Source organism: Eulemur rufifrons, chromosome 6, assembly GCF_041146395.1.
Source record: "Eulemur rufifrons isolate Redbay chromosome 6, OSU_ERuf_1, whole genome shotgun sequence".
Classification (NCBI taxonomy): domain Eukaryota; kingdom Metazoa; phylum Chordata; class Mammalia; order Primates; family Lemuridae; genus Eulemur; species Eulemur rufifrons.
Window position 1 is genome coordinate 30,921,927 of NC_090988.1, and position 27,431 is coordinate 30,949,357.

The 27,431-nt window shown below is 36.2% G+C and overlaps 2 protein-coding genes across 2 annotated transcripts in view; one reads left to right on the forward strand and one right to left on the reverse strand.

Annotated features, from left to right (window-relative positions):
• CEP126 (centrosomal protein 126) overlaps positions 1 to 1,946 on the reverse strand; it is a 113,294-nt gene extending 111,348 nt beyond the window's left edge. Inside the window, exon 1 of the mRNA XM_069470474.1 lies at positions 1,819 to 1,946. Within this exon, the coding sequence (XP_069326575.1) occupies positions 1,819 to 1,946 (128 nt within the window). The remainder of the gene's footprint in view (positions 1 to 1,818) is intronic.
• Positions 684 to 26,915, forward strand: ANGPTL5 (angiopoietin like 5). The gene is made up of 9 exons (XM_069469025.1): positions 684 to 1,202; positions 12,316 to 12,500; positions 13,085 to 13,229; positions 15,302 to 15,405; positions 16,284 to 16,377; positions 18,518 to 18,618; positions 20,303 to 20,423; positions 22,507 to 22,692; positions 25,981 to 26,915. Exons 2-9 carry the CDS (start codon positions 12,405 to 12,407, stop codon positions 26,298 to 26,300), a joined length of 1,167 nt encoding a protein of 388 aa, XP_069325126.1. The 5' UTR covers positions 684 to 1,202; positions 12,316 to 12,404; the 3' UTR covers positions 26,301 to 26,915.
• The last annotated feature ends 516 nt before the right edge of the window (positions 26,916 to 27,431 follow it).

Below are 27,431 nucleotides of genomic sequence, written 5' to 3' on the forward strand. Positions count from 1 at the left end.
TACTATGTTCAAAAGAATTCGTCTATTCCAATTTAAATATGTATATTTAAATATACTTATACATATATATATACACACACATAAATACTAGCAATAACATCTATAAACCAGCAAATACACACACACACATACACACACACACACACACACACACTACACATTAGCAAAAAGTTGTTGGATTTTATTAAAGTCTATTGGTCATCTATTAAGGTGATAATTTATAATTTGCCTAATTTTAACTATATATTTAGTGTTTTAAGTATATTTTTAGTAATGTATTTCTTTATAGGAAACCATCATTATAATTTTGGAATAGAGTCTACTTGGTGTGTTCATTCCATGTATTGCTCAATTTTATTTACAAATATTTTCTTTGCTATTTGTATCTAAGTTCATAACATATAAATTATAAAAAATAAAATCTATGACTATTTCATTAATGAAAATGATGGAAAGATACACTTTGTCAGTGAGCCATTTACAATGCTTCCCTATTTTCAGATTTAGAGATAAGTTAGGGTCAGTGCAATAGGAATTCAGTGTCTAAGAAAATATAATGTCAAGGGGGCAGAATTAAATTATGCAGAAAATGACTCTTTTCATTTCAGAGTACATCTTTGAGGGGACTGTTGTGGAGAGTAGCAAGGGCAAAAGCCAAATTGAAGAGGATTAATAATGAATATATGAGAGAACTAGAAGCTGCTATTGCGGGCTATTATTTTGAGAACTTGGCCAAAGAAAATAAAGACAGAAAGAAGGGATAGAAGCTTGAGGAAAGCATGATCTGAGGAGGGATATTTTACCATTAGTGAAGCTCTGTACATACCTGTCTTCCTCACTAGATTTGTATCCCTGGAACTTAGAACAGTGTCTTCCAAAGGGCAGACACTCAATACAAATTGTTGACTTGCTGTAAAAATTGTAACCGAGTGTAAAGAACATCCCAGAAGAAGTTGGAGACGATGGGGATAAGAAAATGGGGGTTAACTTGGAAAGAGAAGGCATTCCATTCTCTGACAGGAATGAAGATGATGATTACACAGCACCATCACTACCACCCAAGTCCTTTGAGAATACTAAGGTTAAATTCTAATTATCATAACATTTTCTAAAGGAATAAACACGATCTACGTATTTTGATAACAAAACTCTTTCACTCTTTCAATTTTCTAAAATGCAACCAACAGCAACATGAAAGGAGGGTGCAACCAATTCTTAGGGAAAAATCAGAGCTAATCCAGATTGTGAAGCGTCCAGGTCCCTTGCTTCTCATTTCCTCTCTGCTGTCTCTCTGACAACAGACTGGGCCGAGATGGAAAACAAAACAAATTACCAAACTGTACTAGACTTTGGCAGCTCTGGTAAATGGATTTAGGGCCATGCTAGGATAACTGTCAAAATGGACTCTTCAGCAAAACATTTTACTTATTTGTGCAATTTCTTTCTCCAAGTAGCATGATTAGCCAGGAAGTGGTTAATATGTAAGCAAAGAACATAAAGGCGTAATTCCAGAAGGCAAAAAAATAATCCCCACAGAATACACGGTTGATGTTATTTTACAATTCACAAAAATTTGACAAAGAAGTTGAAGAAAGAGTGGGATAACAAAGTGGTGGGGGAAGCGGCCATGGAATTAGGAAAAAAATGATATAATTTCTGGTCTAAAGAGAGCAACGACATATATTAAAGCAAATATTCGCACTAAGATGACTTGCTAATTTCGATCACCTTGCGTCAGTGGTAATGGGAAATCTAACGGGGAAAAAAGATGGGCCCCGCTTCTAACTCCGCTACCTGGGCAGACACTGGGAAGGATACAGGTAAGCGCCAGGTCGGTGACGCCCGCCGCTCTCCCGAGGGCTGAGGGGGGCTCTGTCGAGGGTGTCCGAGGATTCAGTGCCCAGTCCGGTGACCGCGCTCCGGGTTCCGGGCCTCCCCGCCAGCATCTTTCACCTCAGCGCCGCCTCCCCGCTCTTCCCTAGCGCCTCCCTCATGGCAGCTCTGGCTTCCTCCTCCTTCTCCTCCTCTTCGGCCCCTCCCTGCACTCCGTCTCTCGGGCCCCACGTCACCGGCGCAGAGGGGTTGGCCGCGGCAGCCCTGACTCCCGCACAAGGGCGCTGGGGGCTGTAGTGGCGACGGCAGCAGCGGCAGCGGCGACCTTCCCTGGCAATAGTAGAGGTGTCAGCAGGAACCCTGCCACCGCCATCTTGACAACCAACCGACGCCGCGTCCTTGGCGACGGAAACCGGGGCGGAGGGGCGGGGCCGGGCCAGAGGCAGCCAATAGGAGGCAGCCGTGGCCCCGCCTGTTGGGAGCTGTCCTGCGGGCAGCGGGTAGAGACCCCGGCATCCCAGGGTACCTACGTCCTTGCTGGAGTTAGCAAAATTATGCGTCATAGTTTGATTCACTCCTACCTCCATTTTTAGGAGGGTGTTTTCCTGGGGGTATTGAGACTGGCTAAAGATAGTGAGATGCAAAGTCCCCAGATACAGGCAAATGCCACCAGGCGGATTCTGAAAAGATTGGGGGTTAATTTGGAGTTGGATTTGTTGTTTAACTACCGAATCCTGTTGTGGAGTTTTGAGTTGTGAGTAATGTCCAGGGCATTACTATCCCCAAACACTGTCTTTTAAAAAAAGTTTTGTGAAGTGGAAAATTTCCTTTTTTGCATTCTCTCGCCCCCTCGATGATGCTTCTGCCATTCTCTCTGCAGTCCACTTCCTCGCCTTTGCCCTACTTATAAGGTCAACATTTCAAAGGCTTCTAATGGTCCTTCCTTGCCTTGCTGCCAGATTCTGGAAATGAACATCACAGCAAACCTACTAATCTCCCGGGAAGATATGCCAAAAGAGATCATTGTATTGAAATTGTTTCAGGAAATATGGAAAATTAAATGGATTTTTGAGCCACTGGTTTAATGGCTATGCAAGTGAAAATTTGGAAAAAGTCTGCAACTTTTTGTTGGAGCCCAGTATAAAAGCACATAAAAATTCTGACTGTATTTCAGCCAGTTTTTTCATGGAAAAACTCCCAGACTGGAGGCAGAATGTACAGACCAAATAAAGATTATTCACCCACCACTAAATGTCTCTGTCTTTGTGAATCAATTTGTTCATTTTTTAGAGTTCAAATAATAAACTTTTCCTGTTGAAACTATTTAAAATAATATTTGCAAACTTGGATGCAATAACTCAAATTGGAAAGTGCTCTGGGGACTGATATTTTATTTTTTATTTTTTTTTAATTTTCAAAATATTAAGGGGGTACAACCGTTTTTGTCACATGGAAGTCAGGGCTGTTGGTGTGTCCATCAGAATAGTGTTCATGTACCCAATAGGTAAGTTTGTATTTCACACTTACCCTCCTACCCTTCTCCTTTCTTGATTTCCAATGTGCCTTATATCTCTTTGTGGCCATGTGTACCCATAATTTAGCTCCCACCTATTGGTGAGAACATATGGTCTTTGGCTTTCCATTCCTGAGATACTTCATTTAGGATAATGGTCTCCAGTTCCATTCACGTTGCTGCAAATGACATTATTTCATTCCTTTTAATGGCTGGGTAGTACTCCATTGTATATAAACACCACATTTTTTTACCCATTCATAAATTGATGGGCACTTAGGTTGGTTCCATATCTTTGCAATTGTGAATTGTGCTGCAATAAACATTCAAGGGCAGGTATCTTTTTGATAAAATGATTTCCTTTCCTTTGGGTAAATACTGAGCAGTGGGATTGCTGGATTGAATGGTAGGTCTACATTTATTTCTTAGAGGAATCTCCATACTATTTTCCATAGAAGTTGTACTAACTTGCAGTCCCACCAATAGTGTACAAGCAATACTTTCTCTCTGCATCCACACCAGCATCTGTTGTTTTTGGACTTTTTAATAATGGCCATTCTGATAGGGGTAAGAAGGTATCTCATTATAGTTTTAATTTGCATTTTCCAGTGATGTTGAGCCTTTTTTCATACGTTTTTAGACCATTTTTCTATCTTCTTTTGATTCTGCTGTTCATGTCTTTTGCCCACTTTTTAATAGGGTTGTTTGTTTTTTCTCTTGCTGATTTGTTTGAGTTCTTTGTGGATTCTGGTTATTAGTCCATTGTCAGATACATAGTTTGTGAATATTTTCTCCCATTCTGTAGGTTGTATATTTGCTGTGTTGATTATATCCTTTGCTGTGCAGATGCCTTTTAATTTAATTGAGTCCCATTTATTTATTTTTGTTGTTGTTGTATTTGCCTTTGGGGTCTTAGTCATAAATTCTTTGCCTACCTCCATGTCTAAAAGAGTTTTTCTTATGTTTTCTTATGGAATTATTATGGTTTTATGCCTTACATTGAAGCCTTTTATCTATTTTGAATTAATTTTTGTATATGGCAAGAGATAGGGGTCCTGTTTCATTCTTCTGCATGTGGCTGTCCAATTTTCCCAGCACCATTTATTGAATAGGGCATCCTTTTCCCAGTGTATGTTGCTGTCTGCTTTGTCAAAGATCAATTGGTTATAGGCAGATGGTTTAATTTCTGGGTTGTCTGTTCTGTTCCATTGGTCTCTGGCTCTACTTTTATATCAGTAGCATTCTGTTTTGGGTACAAAAGCCTCGTAGTATAATTTGAAGTATATATGATGTATAATATGTATAATATGATGTATAATATGATGCTTCCAGATTTGTTCTTTTTGCTTGGGATTGTTTTGGCTATTCAGGGTCTTTTTGGTTCCAAAGAAAGCTTAGGGTTATTTTTTATAGGTCTGTGAAATAAGATGTTGGTATTTTGATGGAATTGGATTGAATCTGTAAATCACTTTGGTCAGTATGGAAATTTTAACGATGTTGATTCTGCCAATCCATGTACAGAGGATGCTTTTCTATTTGTGTTATCTGCAATTTCTTTCATCAGTGTTTTATAGTTCTCTTTGTAGAGATCTTTCACCTCCTTGGTTAAGTATATTCCTAGGTATTTTATTTTCTTTGTAGCCATTGTGAAGGATATTGAGTCTTTGATCTGATTCTCAGCTTGACTGTTATTGGTGTATAGAAATGCTACTGATTTGTGTTCATTAATTTGTCTTTTCTTATTACCATTTTTTTTTTTTTGAGACAGAGTCTCACTCTGTTGCCCAGGCTAGAGTGAGTGCCGTGGCGTCAGCCTAGCTCACAGCAACCTCAAACTCCTGAGCTCAAGCGATCCTCCTGTCTCAGCCTCCCGAGTAGCTGGGACTACAGGCATGCACCACCATGCCCGGCTAATTTTTTCTATATATATTTTTAGCTGTCCATATAATTTCTTTCTATTTTTAGTAGAGGTGGGGCCTCGCTCTTGCTCAGGCTGGTCTCGAACTCCTGAGCTCAAACGATCCGCCCACCTCGGCCTCCCAGAGTGCTAGGATTACAGGCGTGTTATTACCATTTTTGATTTAAAGTTTATTTTATCTGGCATGAGAATGGCTATACCTGCTTGCTTTGGGTTTCCATTTGCATGGAACGTTTTTTTTTCTATCCCTTCACCTTGAGTCTTTGTCCTTGTGGTTTAGATGTGTTTCTTGGAGATAGCAAATACTTGTGTGTTTTCATCCATTCAGCCAGTCTATGTCTTTTAAGTGGGGCATTCAAACTGCTCACATTGAGTGTTAGCATTGATATGTGGGATGCTGTTCTGTTCATCATGTTTGATGATACCTTATTGTTTTGTTTTCCCTCTTGTGCTATTGTTTTATAAGATATGTGAGATATAACATTCAAATGTTTTTACACTGGTGGGTATCTATTGTGCTGTTGTATACATAATGTACTTTTGAGCATTTCTTATAGGGCAGGTCTAATAGTGACTAATTCTCTTAGTGTTTGCTTGTCTGGAAAAGTCTTTATTTTTCCTTCATTCATGAAACTTAGTTTTGCAGGATAAAAAATTCTAGGCCAGCAGTTGTTCTGTTCAAGAAGATTAAAAGTGGAGCCCAAATTCCTTCTGGGTTGTCTCTGCTGAGAAGTCTGCTGTTTATCTGATGGGTTTTCCTTTGTAAATTAGTTGTTGCTTTCATCTTGCAGCTTGTAGAATTTTCTCCCTCATTTTTTCTTTGGCCAGGTTGATGAATAAGTGTCTTGAGGATGCCCTATTTGCTATTAATCTTCCCAGTGTTTGGTTACCTTCTTGTATCTGGATATCTGAATCTCTGGTGATCCCAGGGAAGTTCTGCTCCATAATTCCCTCGAATAAGTTTTCCATGCTTTTTGCTTTTTCTTATTCTCCCTAAGGGATACCTATAATTTGTATATTGGCTCATTTCACATAGTCCCGTATTTCTCTGAGTTATTGTTAATTCTTCTTCATTCTTTTTTCCGCATCCTTGACTGACTAGGTTAGTTCGAATGCCTTGTCTTTATGCTCTGGGATTCTTTCTTCTGCTAGATATAGCCTGTTGTTGAAGCTTTCTGCTGTATTTTGTAGTTCCCTAAATGACCCTTTCATTTCTTTAAGTTCTGACGTATCCTTTCTTATATCATGTACCTCTTTAGCGTGTTTTTCATTCATGTCCTGAAATATTTTTTTTATTTCTTTGTTTTGGTTTTCAACTTTCTCTTCAATTCCATTCATTGTATTTGCCATCCATGATCTAAATTATATTTCTGACATTTTGGCAATTTCCTTTTGGTTGGGGTCAGTTGCTATGGATCTATTGTGATCCTTTGGGGATGTCAAACTAGCTTGTTTTTTCATGTCGCCAGAATTCTTTTGCTGGTTTCTTCTCATATAAAACCTCTTCTCTCAGCTCAGGGCTGATAGGTTTGCAGTGCACCTGTTCTCCCTTGCTGGCAACATAGTGAGAAGGAGGTGAAATCCCTAAATAATGCTTTGTTGTCCCACTCTGGAGGATTGCTCCAGCAGGAGGGCGGCAGATCTACTGAGAGCCTGTAATGCAGCTGTTCTCCTGCATTGCCCTGTTTCTATTTGGTTGTCACAGTCCATGTCAGTCCTAGGGGATACTCATTTGGATTGGTGTGTTGGTTCCTAGGCTGCTGTTGAAAGCTTGAAAAAGGAGCTGGCAATTCTCTCTCCATGGAGGCGGGTGGCATGACTTTGGGTGGCACTTTGGTCAGGTTGTAGACCCTGGTGGGTGCCTGGATGTGTCACAGGAATGCAGCCCATGGATGGGTGGATCATGAGAACTTGGCAGGACCCTGTGCAGGTCACAGGACCTTGGCAGTTGCCTGTGTGTGTTATAGGACCTTGATGGGTGCCTGGATGGGTGTGGGACCTTGGCCAGCACCTGGGTGGGCTGTGGGACCTTGGAGGGCACTTGGGCATATTGCAGTACTGCAGCCAATGATGGGGCGGGTCATGGGACCTTCCCAGGTGCCTGGGTGCGTCGCAAGACTGCAGGTGGTGGTGGGTCACAGGAACTTGGCTGGTACCTATGTGAGTCATGAGACCTTGGTGGGTTCCTGGACAGGTCAGGGGTCTTGGCCAGTGCATGGGTGGGTTGTGGGACTGCAGCTAGCAGTGGGATGGCTCCATGGGCTGCAGCAGCTGGTCCACTGGTGCCTGGTGAGGCTGGGGAGATGCACGGTGCCCCACTGCAGAGCCAGAGTGGCTGGAGCTTTCCCTTCACCAAGTCCGACTGTGGCAGCTGCTGCAGAGCTCCTCAGGTGACACTGGCAGCACTATGGAGATGGCCAGATGGCAGCGGCAGATGCTGGGGCCTGGTGAGCATTTGTTTTGCCTGGATCCCTGGGTGGCAGCTGGTGGGGAGGTTGGGGAGATGCATGGCACTCAGTCACAATGTACACGAGAGATCCCGCACTCCCTGGTCCCTCCCTGTCCTGGCAGGGGTAATGGGGAGGTGGCTGCTGTGGAGCCAACTCCTCTGCAGACTGGGTGCTCTGGGGCTGAGAGCACAGATTGGCATCTGTTGTAGTGATCTGGGACCAGAAGCTGGTGGGACCACACTGTGCCCACTCTTTGGTGGGTACGATGCTGCTGCACAGTCTCCAAGTAGCTCCCTGATCAGTAGGGAGGCCTGCTGTGGTGGGGGAGCCCCCTTGCAGCTGAGATTTCAGTGTTTATTGGGGGAGAGCAGAGTCCTGGGGATCTCTCCTAACCCTTCCCCATGTGTGGACACTTCCCCAGGTACCTTCCAATGTTGCTAAGCGGATCACCCTGCCTCTCTGTCCCCTACTTTGGGTGTCTCAGGTGGCTTCTCTGATGATTCACAATGCTCTCTCTGAGATGGTCTCTCCGTAAGTGAACATCTACCCGCAACCTTTGACCCTTTCCTTGAGAGTGGCGAGTGCAGCCTGCTTCTAGTCAGCCTTCCTGGTTGTTCCCCTTGGGAGATTTCTGTTCCCAGCTTCCATGGTGTCCTGGCATCCTCTCTACAGATCTTCCAAAACCTGAAGGTCACAGGGTGACAGAGGCTGCACTAGTCACTTGGGCATCCTGGAGCAGAGGAGAAGGAACAGTAAAGAGGGATCCAAGTTGGGCTGACACAGGGAGCGTGAGAGACAAAGGCTCTGTGGATTTGAGACTGAAATTTTAAAGTGCCACACAAATCCAGTTTTTATGTAAAACCTAAAACACATAATAAAGTCTTCTTCAGGATCATGCCAAGAGAATAAAATATATAATCCTGACAAAAAAAGGCTAAATATATACAATTGGACAATTTGCTATCTTGGCAAGTTTTTAACTGGCCTAGCCACAGGCATTGGCCTTGACTCTATTCCCACTGCTGTCATCACATGTCTGTCTCTCCAGGGCTGATTGAGCAAAGTAGGACAACATAAAGTGCAAATACAAGTGAGAAGATTGTGGTTGCTGTTTGGACTATTTAGGCATGTTTAGTCTTCCTGAAAGTCTAGCTTTTACTATATTATTAGTTTGATATCTTATAACTCCTAGGCACCTCACTGCTTTTTGGCATGGTATATTAGCATTAAGAAGCATAATTTTGTTTCTCAATTGCCTACAAATGCCTACTTATATAATCATTCTTTATGCAAAATGTTGTTTTACAAAGACGACCAAGAAGGAAAGAAATTTTAAACATAAGTTTGCCAGATATTTTTATCACAGGATTTTTTTGACCTTTAAATGTTTTCTTTCTTTCTTTCTTTCTTCAAAATATTAAGCAGGTTTTCCACATTCTATTTAAGTTGTGTAGTCCTAGATTCTAAAATAAGGCTTTAAGATTAGACATTTGGATAATAGAGAGATAATTTAAGAATTTTACAAACTTCATCTCTTGACAGTAGAAGCAAATATGATTTAAGCAATAAAGAAGAATATTACATTAAAATATCTATATTTTATCAGGAAATATCTGTATTAAATATGTTTTTTCTTTCACACCTTAAAACCATAAAATAATTCATTTTTTTATTGAGAAAATATATATTGAGCACTTACTATGTGCCAAGCACTCTCTAGGTGAATGAAACTTCGAAGTCCCTATGCTCATGAAGCTTATATTTGTTTTTCTTCTCCACTAGAATATAATAGGTAATGAAAAGTGTTACAGGGAAAAATGGACTAGTGTAGGGGGATTGAGACTGTTGTCAGTTCTATTTGAGATGGAATGCTCAGGAAAAGCCTCTAAGGAAGAGAAATTAGGATAGAGGTCTGAATGAAGGAAAGAGATTGCTATTCGAATATCTGGATGAAGAATATTTTAGGCAAAAGAGGTTATAAGTACAAAAGGCTCTAAGAACAGAATTATATTGTGGTGTTTAAAGCATAGCAGAAAGGCCACTATGGCTAGAATAGAGTCAGGTAGGAGAAGTGGACAAGTACATGGCCCAGATTCAATGGGGACTCATACTGTATGCAAGGACTTAATGTAAAATCCAACTTCCTTCCAATGGAAGGAGAGTTTTTACTAGGAGAGTAGCATAATATAATGGATCCTCTAGCTGCTGCAGGGGAAACTAGAAAATAGGGGATGAGACCAGAAACAATGAGGCTAGTTAGAAGATTATCATAGCAGGTTGGGTGAGAGATGACAGAGATTTGGACTAGGATGGTAGCAATGCAGGTGGCAAGAAGTGTTTCAAATTTGAGCTTTGAGCCAATAAGATGTGTTGATGGATGGTTGTGGTAAGTGAGGGAAAAAAAAAGAGTCAAAATATGACTCTCAGATTTGGAGCTGGAGCACCTAGATAAAGGGTATTGTCATTTACTAATATGGGGAGGAAGAGGTAGAGAGTGGAAGAAGTAACAAGAGTTAGGCTTTAAACATGTTAAATGCAAGATGCCTGTTAGACACCCAATTTCATTAGCATGGTCTCATAAATTGTTAGTGATGTTTTATTTACAAATAAAACTAATAATAATTACTTTATGGTTACAAAGCATGTTCCACATAACTTATTTAATTTGAATACTATGTTAAAAAAAAAAAAACTTCAGACAAATTGAACAGATTATTGAGCAAAGAAGGATTCATGAATTGGGCAGCACTCAGAACTAGAAGGAGTTCAGAGAGCTCCACCTGGCTGTGTGAGCAACAAACTTTTATAAGCCCAACACAGAAACAAAGTAGAGGAATCATTTAATTGGCTATAGCTGAGCATTTGTTTTATTCGGGCATGGTCTGATCTGTTGGCTGCCTGTGATTGGCTGAAACCTAGCTATTTGTTACAAAAAACATACTCCTTAATTAGATTACAGTTTGCTATAAAGGAACTGAAACTACAGAGACAGACTGAGGCAATGGCTTCCTGCTTATTTAATTCAACTTAACCTTGCAATCATACAGCAGCCTATGATGGACAATTTTTTGTGCTTTTACTTTGATCTTGGCTGAGGTTATTTTTTCCATCTTCTGCCAGAGTATTTTCTTGCTCAAATAAGAATTTCCTGAGTTTGTCTCTGGGCAAGCTGTGAAAGAACAAAGAATTTTAACATCTGGCTGGTTTAAATTTGCTAAAGTTCTGCCATCTTCATTTCAATTTCATAAGACTTCAACTAGAAATTTAAGATTAAAGATATATAGTCATTTACTCCTAATATAAATTATAAAGATCATCAATATTGTCAGCAATGTTAGAACTGCATATCGATCAAGTGAAATATTAATAATAATGATGATGATACCACCTAACATTTGAATGCTTATTGTTTCCTCACATACTGTGCTAAGTGCTTACGTAGAATATATTAGATTATTTTCATCCATAAAACAATTTCTATTCTACAAAGGAGGTAATTGAGCTATAGCAATATTAAGTAACTTTGCCCAAGTTTCCAGAGTAAGGGAGTGGTGAAATCAATCTTCAAACCAGGTGGTCTGGTCTCAGAGCCAGCACTCCCAGCCACCTCACTGCTTCACTGGAGAAGCTCTGAGAAAGTTGTTTCAGTAAATGAAATATAAGAGTGTTTGGGTTTAAATGATAGGTGGTGAGGAAGTAAAGTGAGAGAATAGACAATTAGCTTAAGATAATTCTTCATTAAGTAAATATTTGAACACCTATTGTGTTTCAGTTATTATGCTTGTGCTATAAAAACTATGGTGTGGTCCCTGCCCTGCAGTTCTCAGGCTAGGAAAGGAGATGGAGAAAATAATACATTGAACCAGAAGCAAGACTCAGGAAAGTTTTGTTTTGCCTCTTAATTTCAGGATAACAAATACTTAGGCATGTTTATAGAATGAAGGGAAGGAGCCATTGCTGAGGGAAAATTTGCAGACTCATTACAGACATTGATCTGTTAACTTTCAGAGAGCTGTCATTTTCAGTAACATCATTTCTCTTATGTTCAGAATTTTTGCAGTTTTAACAATATAATTGTAAAACATACACATTAATTAGAGTCCTAAAGATTTGGCATTTTAAAAGCATATTTTAAGTCTGAATTATTTGCTTTGAATGCCCACATTGATCAAATTTCTACTTAGCATTTTATAGAAATAGTTCCAATGTAATGTTCTTCCCACTCCATCAGTCATTTCTACTTCCTTACTGTTTTTGTGTAAATCAGTTCATAATTATTGAGGTATAGCTTATCAAAGGTATTTTTTTCCCAAGGGAAAAAATCTGACTCACAAAAATTAGATGAATTTATAAATTCATGCTTTATTTATCTACCTATATCATTTATTTATTTATTATCTATTTATCTATCCATTTATTTCCTATGTTGCAAAAGGCTAGATTTATAATGCAGGCATTAAGTGATAAAAAGTATTTATGTGACTTAAAAAGACAGGATCTCTAGAGGCTACCTTGTTTTTCATATGAAGGGTGTTGTTTCAAACGAGGGCATGGAAACTAGTAAGTATTGGCTTCTGTTTTTGTTGTACACCTTCCAGAAGCTTTTAACTGAAGACTCTATGCACTGTAGTTCTTTCCACAGAGAGCTGACTGATATTTGAAGAAGTGTTTTCATTTATCCAAGAAAAGTATGATGTCTCTATCCCAAGCCTTACTCTTGTTCTTAAATGTATGTATTTTTATTTGTGGAGAAGCTGTACAAGGTAACTGTATACATCATCCTACGGTAAGAATTTTAGCAATATTCTTTTAGCTAGGAAAGTAGGATTAGCTTTTGAGATATATATTAGAAGTTTGAAGAGATTAATTATGCTACCAAATAAAATTTATGGAACAATTAAAACATTTATTTACAAATATTGACATTGCTTAAATGTTACTATTTTTAAACTTAGGAAACTATAAACTGAGGACTGACTCAATAAATTTCTAGTGAAAAATTTTTAAAGAAATTTCAGGCCTAGGATAAAAACTAGCCTGTAATTTTCCAATTACTTTGATAATGAAATGTCTGATTTGGTAGTAAAAAAAAATCACTTTGCTTTAAAAAAAAAGAAGCTATTCTATAAACTTTTATATTTCAAATATAGTCCTGTGTTTGGTTACCTAGGAAATTAACAAATTTATCCATCTGGTTTTATTTATACAACAGATTTATTTGTGGAAATAACTAGTTCATTATTTTTTCTAATGATCAGCCTCATATGTTCTGAAATTTAACCTTTTCCTTACAATCTTGTTGTTTATTATATATTAGGCCATGCTATGTATGTCATGTATTTTTTCTTATTCCTATTTTTTAATGTAAAGGCGTCTCCTGTAGTTAACATTGTAGAAGATGTATCTAATGTGAAAGATGAAAGTAAAAGTAATGATACTATTTATAAAGAAGACTGTGAGATATCATGCGATGTTAAAACTAAAATTACACGAGAAGAAAAACATTTCATGTGTAGTAAGTATTAAAAATAACCATAATTATAAAGATATATGATTTATTAGTTCTAAGGTAGACATGGAAGAAATATACCTCAGCTTTTGTTTGGGTTGTTTTATATACATCCTGGTCATCCTAGATTAGAGGCTTTATGTGTTTGGCATATAATGGATGTTTAGTAAATATTCTATAAATGAATGTGTCCTTCTTCCATATAGCCAGCCCTGTGACATCAACTGGCCACAGAGGGAAGGGGTAAACCAGAATACACTGATAGTAGTATCTCATCAATTCAGCTAGAGCTATTTTCTTACTTTCATTTGATCACTAGGAAATTTCACCTTAGTTTTTTTTTGGTGGGGCTAGAGGGTGGAGGGGATTCTAAAAACTAATATGTTAGTATTGAACACTAGAATAACTAATACAATAGGTATAAAACAAATTCACAGCCAATTTATACAGCTAAACATAATAAATAAAAAGCTTTAAGCTAAATTAAAAAAAAAAACTAGTAACCACGTAATTTTCATTGTATAATATATGTATGTAGGGAATGGGTGAAGAAAGTGGATCAGAAAGGGTGGAGTTGATGATCTGTTTCAGGTCTTACAGGACTGTAACTCCTAGGTCAGCAAGTATAAAAAAAAAGCTCACTTTAATGTAATCAACTCTATGTGGAATACAAGTATTTCAGGCTTCTCAAACTAAGGTAGTGAGTGAAGCTTTAGGCCCATTACCACAATGTCTTAATCCAGGAAAAAGCAAATAGAAAGTGAGACACTGAAAGTAAAAAGGAGAGATGAAGCTGGGTGAAGTAGAATTAAAAATATCAAGAATTATTAATATGATTCTACTGCCGGGGGAGAGAAACTTAGAAATAAAATAAATTTTTAAAGAATAACATATGCAATAATATGTGGGTCCTTTTGTTGTAGGGGGCATCATTGATATCATGAGTGAAACTTGTATAGGGTCTGAGAATATAGGTAGCCAGTGTTTATTTCCTGATTTTGATGATTGTGTTGTTGGGAATGTCTTTGGAGTAAGAAATACACATTGAAATAGTAGGGACGATGGGACATTATGGAAACACATTCTCAAATGCCTCAGGAAAAAAGTTCTTTGAAATGTTCTTACAGGCCGGGCGCGGTGGCTCACGCCTGTAATCCTAGCACTCTGGGAGGCCGAGGCAGGTGGATTGCTCAAGGTCAGGAGTTCGAGACCAGCCTGAGCGAGACCCCGTCTCTACTAAAAATAGAAAGACATTATATGGACACCTAAAAATCTATACAGAAAAAATTAGCCGGGCATAGTGGCGCATGCCTGTAGTCCCAGCTACTCGGGAGGCTGAGGCAGTAGGATCGCTTAAGCCCAGGAGTTTGAGGTTGCTGTGAGCTAAGCTGACGCCACGGTACTCACTCTAGCCTGGGCAACAAAGTGAGACTCTGTCTCAACAAAAAAAAAAAAAAAAAAAAAAAAAAAAAAAAAAAAAAGAAGAAATGTTCTTACAAATTTTCCATAAGAAATACTATATTAAAATAAAAACATTTTTATGAAGGAAAATGTATAGTAAAAGTTCAGTCAGAAACCAACTAACCAAAATCTTTGACTAAGATTTATTATGTGTATGTGTATGTATGTGTTAGTAATTTAATTATATAAAAATATAGTTAATAGACAGGATTAAAACAAAGATTTATTTTTAAAATTAACTTGCCTGGTATGAAATTGTTACCTTTTAGTTTCTTCCATAGTAAGAATTGATGAATCCTACGCCTCCTGCCTCTATTCTTCTCACTTTTTAAAGTGAGAATTTACACTCAGAATATTGTCTCTTAATTATAACAGATTATTTGGGGTAGCCTATATTATTAAAAAGCATACTTTCATTAAGAAGTATTGAAACAATTGTTTTTTGGTTAATCCTGAGTTAAAATATATACTATCTAAAATATATAATTCTGAGTATTAAGTTAAACTGAGATATTATTGTTTACATGTTTATCCAAAATCATGTAAAATTTATCATTTTTCACTGTAATTATTTCTTATAACATAATATTTAGCAGATGCTTTTTATTATGGTTAAGGAAATTTGCAAAATTCTATTGTTTCCTACACACGAAGTACCAAAAAACTACTAAGAAATATGATGGATGAACAACAAGTTTCCTTGGATTATTTATCTAATCAGGTATGGATTTTTTAGTCGTGTTGTTATTGCATATGCATGTTGACCTATAGTTAGCTGGAGGTGTAACCTTTTTTTAATGCATTCATGTTTAGACATCTATTTAGTACCTACTATATTAGAGGCACCATAGTAAGCCTTAGGCAAACAAAAAGCAATAAAAACAATGGACCTTCAATCAAAGGGCATACAGTCTAGTGGAGGAGAAAAATGTGTTGAAAAAATGTAGAGGCTGTTAGTATGACACAAAAAAGAAACCTAAGGTCCAAGAAAGCTTCCCAGAGGACAGAGCCTGTTAGCTGAATCATGAAAGATGAATAAATTCTTTAAAAGTCACAAAGGTTGGATAAAGAGGGGAGGGCATTCCATTTGGGGAGACCTTTTTGGAGTTGGTGCAAGGGTGGAATGGCTGATGAAGTTGAGAGTTTATAAGGAAAACTAATTAAAAGGATAGTCAGGAACTAACTTGGTGAGGCATGTGTTTGAAGTGTTTGTTTGAGTAAGGAAATGCCGTGATCCAATTGACAGCTGGTGTGGAGGATGGCTTGAGGAAGAGCCATAGGGGGAGATAAGAAACTATAGCAATGGTTCAGGCAAGGTATGAAGAACATACCTGCAGAAGCTGCCAAATGCAGAAACAGGGGCAGATAAAATTAATTCTAGGGAGGCAGACACTATTGAATTTAATGATTGCTGTTTAGTTATGCCTTTACTCTTCGTTAAAACAGTCAGGATTCAATCTAGCAAAAATGAGCATCGTTATGTATTTCAGAGCTGGGTTTATAAGAGGCTTAGAGAAAACAGTTACAGAATTTAGCTAAAGGGGGTTTGTTCAAACATAAATTTACTTAAATGTGCATTTGTGTTATGTGCGTGTTTAGGTTAATGAGCTCATGAATCGAGTTCTCCTTTTGACTTCAGAAGTTTTTAGAAAACAGCTGGATCCCTTTCCTCACAGACCAGTTCAGTCACATGGTGAGAACATTGGTATTTCAGCCTTTTCATATTAGTCTCTTAGAGATTAAAATTTTCCTGGACAGGTTGGTGAATTTAAAAGTTTTGTTGAAAAAATACAGCTCACTATTCTCTAATAGACCGGAGGACTCATACCTGGCATTAAACAAATTATACCACAGATAATGTGTACTTTCCTAAAATGGGAAACTTTTTTGACCATTTAAAAGCCATGGCTATATAAAGATATCCTGAATCTGTTGAAAATAGCATAGTTTTATGCAGCTTTATTCTTTATATTTTATTAATAATTCATCTTCAGTTAGAAGAAAAGAAAGTTTCAGAGTTCCTCCCACCTATATAAAAATTTTTTTGACATGTTTGAAAGGTTTCAAATTGGGACATAAAATTTGAAGAGAAAAAGAAATTTATGACAAAAATAATGTGAAAGTTAGCATTTTTTGTACTTTCTAAGGGATAGCATATTAATTCATAGAGGCCTGGGCTTCTAAGAAAAATGCCCTATAAACCTTATAAATATGAATTCATACCAAAATGTTGCAAGCAAATAAAGGTTATTGAGGGCCTAATATATGATCTTTATGTTTTTCTTAGAAAGGTAAGAAAATAAACAGTGCCTGAGAATCTTCTATATAATAGGTAGGAAGAGAGGCACGTGTTATTTTGTTGTTTTTAAATTATTTTATTGCATCTCATTTATTCCCCATAACTACCTCTATATAGGAAGTGTAACAGGGTAGTTAATTAAGAGCACAGACTGCCTGGCTTCAAATCTTTGATCTGCTGCTTCCTTGATGTCAGTTCTCTCATCAGTAAACTCATAGTACCTTCCTGAGATAGTTGATGTGAGGATTAAATGGGCAAATACAATGAAAAACTCTTAAAATACTGCCTGATGCATAGGAAGAGCAATATAAAGGCTTGCTATGATAATGATCATCATTAGATGAGGAATATCCAGCTCAGAAAATGGAAATAATCTGTTCACATTTCTCTGGATGGTAATGACAAAGCAGATGCTCCAACCCAGATCAGTCCTTCACTGCGAACTTCTATCATATGTGTGAGCATAAAGTCATTATAAAAATGTCTTTTAACAATTCAGAACAAATCTATGTCTTCTGAAAATTAAGGGGAAAGTAAATAATTTTTTACAGCTGACTTTTTGTGGATAATATTTTCTGCATATTTGTGTTGCTAGGGACTGTGCTAAAGGCTTTATGTGATAGCTTACTATGTAAATTGTCAGAATAACACTATGAAGTAGATGGCATTATTATTATTCTGATAGTACATGAAGAAAATAAAGCTTTGAGGGGTTAAGCAACTTAGTTAATGGTTCTCAGGTAGTTAGGAGTAGAACTAGGATTCTAAGCTAGGCATTTGGATAATTGACACTGAGGGTTGGATTTATTTTATCACATTTATAAAAGATGCTACAGAGTGGAGTATCTTCCGGAAAATGGAATATCCGTATTCACATACATATGTTTACCATCCAGGGGAGATGAATACTTTGTAGAAGATCATTATGGGGTGCTACAGTTCTAACTATTGTAAACAAAGTAGGCTCTGGCCTCATGCATAATTTCTTCTTGGTGAAGAAAATTATTTTTCCTTTTCTCCTTTGGCTACTGGTAATAGTGGTCTCCAACACATCAGTCTCTGAAGTCTGGATTAGAGTAGACAAGGATGTGTCAATAGTGGTTAATTCGCTTATTCCTTTCAGTTTTGTCCTCATTCATATAGATTTCCTTTACACATTATGCCCTCTACGATAAGCCTTGATTCCCAAAAGGGCATTATTTATTGGGAAAGAGAATGCATAATTAGAAAGTATATTAAATAAGTGTCAATGCCAAATGAAACTTTTAAACAGTTTAGAACACTAATCACTAACAGTGATCTATTATTAGTGAGGGCTTATTGCAGCATAAATTCTTTAATCTCTGTTCTTCCTTATATTTTCTCCTTATTTCTAAAATTGTGACCATTTTTCATTTCCAAGAAGTTAATATTATGATATTATTAATGGAAATTATGGTAATTTCAATTAGCACTATCAATTCTCTACAGGAAAATGATTAAATCTTAAATGCACACTTGAAAATATCCTAAATAACTAATTTTACTTTTCTAGGTTTAGATTGCACTGATATTAAAGATACCATTGGCTCTGTCACCAAAACACCAAGTGGTTTATATATAATTCACCCAGAAGGATCTAGTTACCCATTTGAGGTAAGGTTTTCCCTTATTATGTGAAATAAGATAAACATCCAACCGATTTAATCTATATTAAAATTTTGTTTTAATATTTAAATGTTTCCTGAAAAAATTTAAATACATTAGGGAAAGTTCCAGTTTCAAAATTTTTGTTTTCTAGAATTCTAATGCCCAAATCATGAACCAACAAAAGAACTAGAGAGTCTGTCTTTCATGTTTCTATTTGAGTTTCCGTGGTTACACTCTTTAAAGTAAATCCTTTATAGAATGTTAGAATGAATGTATTAAAAAAAGAAAAAGGTAAAGTAAATCATTTGGTGCAAGGTCTTATATTATTCTAATAATAGGCAGAACTATATAGTAGGCAGAACTATGAAATATAAATACTTGCTTTAATTAGCCAATGAATATTAGAAAATATTGATGTGCTTTGCCTTGAAGTTTACCAAAAATAATTTTGATTTCCCTTCCTATATACAGTTATAACTTCTTTTGATGATAAATGATTTTATGTGATTATATGAGAAATTAATAATTTAGAAAAACCTTTCATTGGCATGCAAGGCAGATTGAGAAGATGATCCATTCTTAAAATGGACAAAATAAATTACTCTTATGTCTATCCTTAGTAGTTTTATCCTAGAATATTTAGTAGAAATTTCTACTAGAGGTTATGCATAATGATGGAATATGTGTGTGTGTGAGTATATATGTAATATATATTTTTCTGAACACTTCTTTGTGGATAAGGAAGTTTATGATACTTTTATTATATTTTACTTACAGTATTTATTACACAAAAAAATAACTTTTTTCTAAGTAGGTACTACCAGTTTCTCTTCTTAGAGTTACTACCATTATTTATTTATTTTTTTTTATCTATTGACAAAGTGTCAAAAAATTGGAAATTATGTGGGAAATAATTTTAAAATTACCTAAATTACTTCACCTACAGATTCAAAACTGGATGTTGAAAAGGAAAGCTTCAAATTTTGTGAAGAGTGGGATGCATAATTACCCCTTTTGTGAGAAAGTGTTGGTTCGCTAACTTCCTCCACACTGCCTTTCTCTGTCTCCATGTGGGAAATTCTTGATGGAGAAGAATTGCTCTGCTTTCTTCTTTATGTCACTGCTATGACTTCCCCTACAGGAGTCCTCTTCTGGGCAGTTTACACTTGTGAGCACCTGCTGAGTGGGTGTAGATTGTACCTTTCTGTATGAAAATGCCAGTTTGAACACAAGCCTTCCAGGTGTGTGGGAGAAAAGAACAATCAAAGACAAGCACATGAACATACTTAACACGATAAAAAAAAATCCAGCATTTCAATTCAAAGAAAAGGTTAATTTGTAAAGAAATACATTATTTGGCCACATCAGATCTATACTCTTATTACTAAACTGAAAAATATTTATAGAATTGAGGAATAAGAGAATAACCTTAAAATGCTGCAAATATTTATGTATTTTTAAAAATGATTGATTCAGGGACTGTAATTAGGTTAATTGATGTTTGTTTTATAATAAACAGTATTATTTCTAGAGATACAAAAATATTAATAAATTAATGGCATATACAATTGCACTGAAAACTCAGTGGAAGTATCTTCTCTTTCTCTAGGCTTAAGGATGAAGCACGAGTTTTATATCAAATAATAAAAATAATAGTGCATTATTTTGGTCTTTTCTGGGCCTGTTTTAGGTAATGTGCGACATGGATTACAGAGGAGGCGGATGGACTGTGATACAGAAAAGGATTGATGGGATGATTGATTTCCAAAGGTTGTGGTGTGATTATCTGGATGGATTTGGCGACCTTCTAGGTCAAATATTATGTATTTCTGCTCTAACTTTTTTCTTCCTTTTGGTATCATATCTATAGACTGTGTCTCTATTGATCAGATCTTCAGTAAAAACATTAAATAACAAATCCTTATAAATATCAAAATATGACTAAAATAACCTCTTTTCATTTGTCAAATTATTTAAAATAAGTAGATCTTCAGTTGAAATCTGGAAATCTTTAATTTTAGATATCTGTTGAAATGTGATTTAACTGAAAACTCTAAATTGGGCATTCATTAAGTGTTTACTATGTACCCCCCAGAGATCTGGCAGGTACTCACACTGTTTGCACAATGAAAGACTGAAAGGCAGTGTTTTCATAGATCTTACAGTTCTTGATTATGTGTGCTGTGTGTACACTAGCAAAGGAAATGAACAATCAAGGTACATGTATGTGCAAATTCAAATTATTTGAACTGAGCATAGTGTTTAATAAAAATATCAATAAGGATCATTATGCTCAAAATTTGAAAATTATAACTCCAGGTGAATTGCAAAATCTGTATACAATATTGCCACATGCAACATCACTTTTGCTGGTAAAAAGAAACACCAGTATTTATGTACCCTGAAGTATTTTTACATTCATTGGAACCTCTGCAGGTGATTTTGGTAATTTTTACAGTTACTGCTGTTATAATTTAAAATCTTTAACCTCCCGTAATGATGTCATCCAAAGATTCAGTAAGTGGTAGCATTAGTTCTGGTGGTAAAAATGCTACCACATGGCAATGATTTTAGAGGGCATTTTGCCTTATAGTCAGATAACTGCCATGTTGTAGAGTGCAGTTAATATACTTGTATTTTCTCAGTATTACCTTTAATTTTCCACTGAGTGCTTCCTCCTAAATTTAAGTAGTCATAGGTCACCATATAAGCTTTGAATTGTCATCTTCCTTACTTCATGCTTATTTCTATGGGGAAACAATATGAGTTTTGACCTAATGTCTTCAGGCAAGTATCCTTCTTGTAAACTGAGGATGCTTTGTACTGGTGTATTTTTTTAAAATCTATGTGGGATTAAGGAAAATGTATTGTTAAGTCTTCAATTTGAGATTCGGGTAGAGGGGAGAGATGGCAGGGACATTAAATTGAAATGTTACAGACTGCATGAGACTAACCATACCCCTAGGGACCCATCTTACTGTGCCCACTTTCTTCTTGTGCCTCCTCAGGATACTTTTCAGATCTAAGCGGGTGTGGAACTAAAATGCCCCGGTGAGCTCTGGAGAAGCACTTAATATCCTAGCTATGTTTTGAAGAGTTTGAATGCTGTCACATTATTCCCCAAATTCCTTGAAGTTTGTTAATTCCTTCAGTAATTTTATAATTCAAATAGAGGAGTATCTTGCAGAGCAGATATACATTTAGGGTGCCACAGTAGGCAGGGAAGGTAGAAAGCCATTGGCTAGAATGTGCATGCAAGAAGTATGTTGTCTGAATTAGGGAGTTTTATAATTCATCTTGGATCTATAGTCATCTTGGAACTGTTGACCCTAAACCTGGGCATACTCCAGTGTTGCTACATTATGTTTCCAGTCATAGATAATTGACCAACTGCATTATAACAAAGAAGCATTTGTTCAGAAAGTGTTCTCCAAGACAGAAGAAAATAATTTCAACTGAGAAGTTTCGGAAAATGTTTCTTTAGGAGATGTTGATTTGGAGGTTAAACCTCCAACATTTATTGGTACATAACATTTTGTTACCTGCCATAATATTTCCACTGGTTTTGTGTTGATATGCCTCAAGGTAAAACTTGACTTTTAATTTAGACTTTAAATGAAATTTTGAATTTAATTTAGAGAGTTAAAAATGAAACAGGGTCTGATTCTCTCCAGTCTAGTGAAGTAGAACTAGAAAGATTTTTTGCTGTTTTTTTTTTTTTTTTTGTAAATTATGCAAACACTGATAATTTGAGCTAGGCCAACCAGTCCCTCTCATTATTTATGTAAGCCATCTCAGAGTTATTGAAATACTAAATAAGACCAAACATTCAACAACAAAGGATTATTCTAATTTGTATTAAAGTATATTAAAATAAAGCATTTTCTTTTACAGGAGAATTTTGGCTAGGACTAAAAAAGATTTTTTACATAGTAAATCAGAAAAATACCAGTTTTATGCTGTATGTGGCTTTGAAATCTGAAGATGACACATTTGCTTATGCATCATATGATAATTTTTGGCTAGAGGATGAAACAAGATTTTTTAAAATGCACTTAGGACGGTATTCAGGAAATGCTGGTAAGTTTTTTATTCCTAAAATTATCCAGAAGATTGAAATATAACTGACTCGATATTACATAAGGATAAAAATAATGCATTTCTCTTGATACATGACACATAACTAATAGCAGACAAAATTAGGAATGAGAAAGCTGGCCAGATCTTGAGTTTTGAAACTTTATTATGATTGTTGTACCACCTCATGATTTTGAAATGCTCTAAAACAATTTGCCATCTGCAATCTTAGTTGATTCTTTGGATAGAGAGCCTGTGAGTAGGCTTGGAAGGTATGAGTCCCATTTTCATATTCAGAGAGGCTGACATTTAAAGTCCTGGAATGTTAGAGATGATCTCCATTCTTCTTAATTTACAGGTGAAAAAACCTAAAAGATTAAGTGACTGGCCCAAGATTCCCAAATTATCACACTTGAACCAGGGCAAGAACCCAGGTTGACAGAACAACTAGTTTAGTATTCTTTTCACTATACTTTGATGCATCTACTCATTTACAAATAAATTTAATTGGTTAGAACTTCCAACTACTTGATATTAAATTTGTACTTTAATGCTTAAAATTTAGTCATTTGAGTTAAGAAATACTAAATTCAACCCCTCTGTTGTTGCTGTTCATGGTATTTGTTCAATATGTATATTTAGTGCTAGAAATAAAAAAAAATGATATACGTTCCCAGCTTTTTAAGTGATCACAATATTGAGGAGAGAATAACTAACATTGAAAACACAGAATAGTGATAGAGCTTTGGTGGTCAAAGAGAGAGTGAGAATGATTCTAATTAATTATATCCAGGAAAATCTTCATGGAAGGAGGTGATGTTAGATTCAACCTGGGAAGCTTTTTGAAAGTACATGTTCTTCAGCAAGTCTGAGCCAGATGGTTATGTCAGCATGCTTACAATTGAGAACCACTGATCTGGTCTTGGAGGAATGGGTAGGCATTTGGCAAATGAATGTTGGCAAATGGAGCAGCTTGACTCCAGGCATAGAAGCAGGAAAATTATAGGGTGCAGAGAGCTGTCTGGTATGGTTGGAATCTATGACATCTGAGAGGTTTAGGCTTGGGATATTAGGTGAAGATCTGAAATTGAAATTTTGATATATAGGGAAAATTTGAAATAGTTACAATATACAATTTTTAATGTTTCATCTCTAAAAGTATAAAGAACTATCCGATATGGAGCATATTATTTTAGCAAAAGTTTGTGTGGGGGTTCTCTAAAAGATGACGGGCATTTAATTAGAAGATAAAATTTATAATGGCAAACATTTTTTTCATTCCAGAACTCTCAGATTTTGCCATGCTCTACATTTTCCCAATAAGGTTATTAAGTAACTTTTAGCTGTTGTTCACATAATATAATCAAAATAATAAAATAAAAAGGTGTCAGCAGAATGCAAGGATAGAAACATAAATAAAACCAGAGGGTTAAGTATGATCAGGTGTGTGGTAGAGGTGGGCCACAAATTTTTGAGCTCAGAGCAAAAATAGATATATAATTTTGAGCATTTGAGCAACACAGTTGTTTAATGAGAAGCACAAATATTCCTGATTATAAAACTTGAGAGAAATTTCTCTGGGTTCTCAGAGAAAACAAAGTGTCATGTTCTTCAACTACACTCTCATAGAAAACATGGTGGTTGAGATTTAACAGACTATTCTTTTTAGGAAATAGCTCTATGCATATATTTTTAATATGAGCTTTTAAATATAATCCATTGAGGAGCCCATATGACGTATCATCCTTCTGATGCTGGAGAGTATCCATGGACTGATCACACAATTTAGGCAATGCTCATAGGTTTTGCCTCTCTCATATCAACTTTTGAAAGGTATTACACTGTGTGGGTGTCGAAAATTATATACTCTCTGCATATCCCTGCAATGTATGTATTTTTGTTTCCCATGCAGTGCAGTGTCAAAGACTTTAATAATCAGCAGAGCTGGGGTATAAGATAGGCTGCAACTGCTAATGAAGTTCTTCAGGCTCCTCAAAAGATTTATCACAAGAGATGCCAAAAATTCAGAAGCATAATGAAACAAACATAGTCCTTGGTTTCTCCACAGATTTTATGCAGCTTCTCTTTTAGTTAGTGTTTCAATCATATTAGCCAAAGTTCACATACAGATGAAACATAGGTATTACGGGTTTACCTAGACTCTTTTAATTTTATGGAACTTTATAAAACAAAATATGGCTCCTGCTCCTGCCACTTAGTTAACTGGGTTGTCTTGGGAAAGATATTTAATCTTTGCAGGAATATTGTAAATATCAGGATACCATATATACAAGGTCCAATGTAAGCCCTTTAAAAATAGTATTGTTTTACCTACTATCCATTTGATCCATATATCATGTGAAGAACCATGAAAAAAAGGCTCACCTTAGGAGTATAGCTGAAATTTTCTTGGGGCCATTAAGTATTCTATATAAACTTGGCCCCTGAAGAATCCAAACAACTTTTGTAACTATAAATTTAAGTTTCTTAAAAGTAGAAGTTTTACTTTCATTCACACCTCTCTTATCTAAAGTGATATGAGTGGTAGTGATATCAAAATTTATCCTGTGTAAATTATTTTCTTTTCCTAAATTATCAATTACCATATTGGTCTCCCCAAAATATGACAGGCCCTTATAAGTATAATTTTTGGCCTAAATTATCTGATTTTGTCTACACAGCCAAACCTCCATTTTGGATTGTGAATTTTATTACAAATATCCATTTAAAGATGCTTGTCATGTTGAAGAATTTATTAAGATTTAAAGGGCCGGGCGTGGTGGCTCACGCCTGTAATCCTAGCACTCTGGGAGGCCGAGGCGGGTGGATCGCTTGAGGTCAGGAGTTCGAGACCAGCCTGAGCAAGAGTGAGACCCCGTCTCTACTAAAAATAGAAAGAAATTATATGGACAACTAAAAGATATATATACAAAAAATTAGCCGGGCATGGTGGCGCATGCCTGTAGTCCCAGCTACTCGGGAGGCTGAGGCAGTAGGATCGCTTAAGTCCAGGAGTTTGAGGTTGCTGTGAGCTAGACTGACGCCATGGCACTCACTCTAGCCCGGGCAACAAAGTGAGACTCTGTCTCAAAAAAAAAAAAAAAAAAAAAAAAAAAAAAAAAAAAAAGATTTAAAATCTGCACGACAGATTTTAACATGATAAACAGTAGAAAAATAATTTAAGCCTTATTTCTGTGTGCAATGCTTTTGCCTACTATGCTGGTAATGGTTGATTAAAATAATGGAAATTGCCTTTAAATTCAGTCATTAAAAAAATTCTGTTTTACCCAGGTGATGCATTCCGGGGTCTCAGAAAAGAAGATAATCAAAATGCAATGCCTTTCAGCACATCGGATGTTGATAATGACGGGTGTCACCCTGCATGCCTGGTCAATGGTCACTCCACAAAGAGCTGCAGTCACCTCAATAACAACACTGGCTGGTGGTTCAACCAGTGTGGTCTAGCAAATCTAAACGGCATTCATCACTCCCCTGGAAAATTGCTTGCAACTGGAATTCAGTGGGGCACATGGACCAAAAACAGCTCACCTGTCAAGATTAAATCTGTTTCCATGAAAATTAGAAGAATTTATAATCCATATTTTAAATAATCTCATTTTAACTTATTAATGCAATTTCCACAATTATTTTTGATAATATATTGAAGATTTTATATAGTTTGTCTTTCTGCTTAGTGTTTTAAACACGTTAGCCAAAGTTTGACTGTAGATGGCATTTAGATGGGTTAATTAGAAAACTTCAATTTTGTACCATTTTATAAAAGAAAACATAGCTTGTTTGTTTTTACTACTACCTATATTAATAATATATAATAAAATTCATCTGAAGTGGATTACAACTTGTCTTCCTGAAATTGATAGTGCTTTCACAAGATTTCACCTTTTCTTTGAAGCATATAAACCATAGTAAGTTGTCAGGAAAATTGAAGAGAGTATTTTTTTACTTATTTCTATATTGACTTTATATGATTAATTATATAATCTATAGATAATTTCTATTGAAGACAATTACAAGAAATAAATTTTATGCAGATTAATATATAAACTACAGTGTTTAAAACATTTACTATTTCTATGTGATGCTACAATATTTTACAGGTAATAAGAGTTTGCTGCCAAAATAAATTTCTTCCTGTTTTCAAATTTTATCATGGTTAATAATTTTGTTCTCATTTGTAATAAATTTACTGTACATTTATATCCTGATCAGTTGCATCCTAACCACATCTGTATCTTAACTCTTTTTAAACCAGTAGGAATGGTACGAACTTCACATGAAAGCTGGTGGAGAAAGAATGATGAATCCGTGGTCCAGATGTACTCTAGGCACAACCTGGTCCTCTCTACTTTTTCTACTAAGTTGGAAGGAGTTGGATGGTGAGGATTCCACAGGAGAGGGCAGCAGGAAATGTGGCAGGCCAAGTGTCATTTACTGATAAGAGAGACTAAGGAAACAATTAAGAATTAGTTTTGAATGGAAAGGTACTTTGTCCAGAGTTAGCAGCTATACAATTCACAAAGGAAGGGAGAAGTGGCTGAAAAATGAGGTGGGAAGAGGACTGAATTAAAAGTAGGTTTGAGGATATAGATGTCAGGGTGAGGTAGCTGAACCCAGAATAGGGCTAAGCTAGGTCAGAACCAGACTTTGATTTGGTTCTGGGATGCAAAAATGACAATAGGGTCATCATTTATGGTTGTTTTCACTTTGATATCCTTTCAAAA

Coding starts and splice junctions, on each gene's coding strand:
- ANGPTL5 (XM_069469025.1), top strand. CDS start 12,405: ATGATGTCTCTATCCCAAGCCTTACTCTTGTTCTTAAATGTATGTATT. Junction 16,378..18,517: donor CAGACCAGTTCAGTCACATG/GTGAGAACATTG, acceptor TTACTTTTCTAG/GTTTAGATTGCACTGATATT. Junction 18,619..20,302: donor GATCTAGTTACCCATTTGAG/GTAAGGTTTTCC, acceptor GGCCTGTTTTAG/GTAATGTGCGACATGGATTA.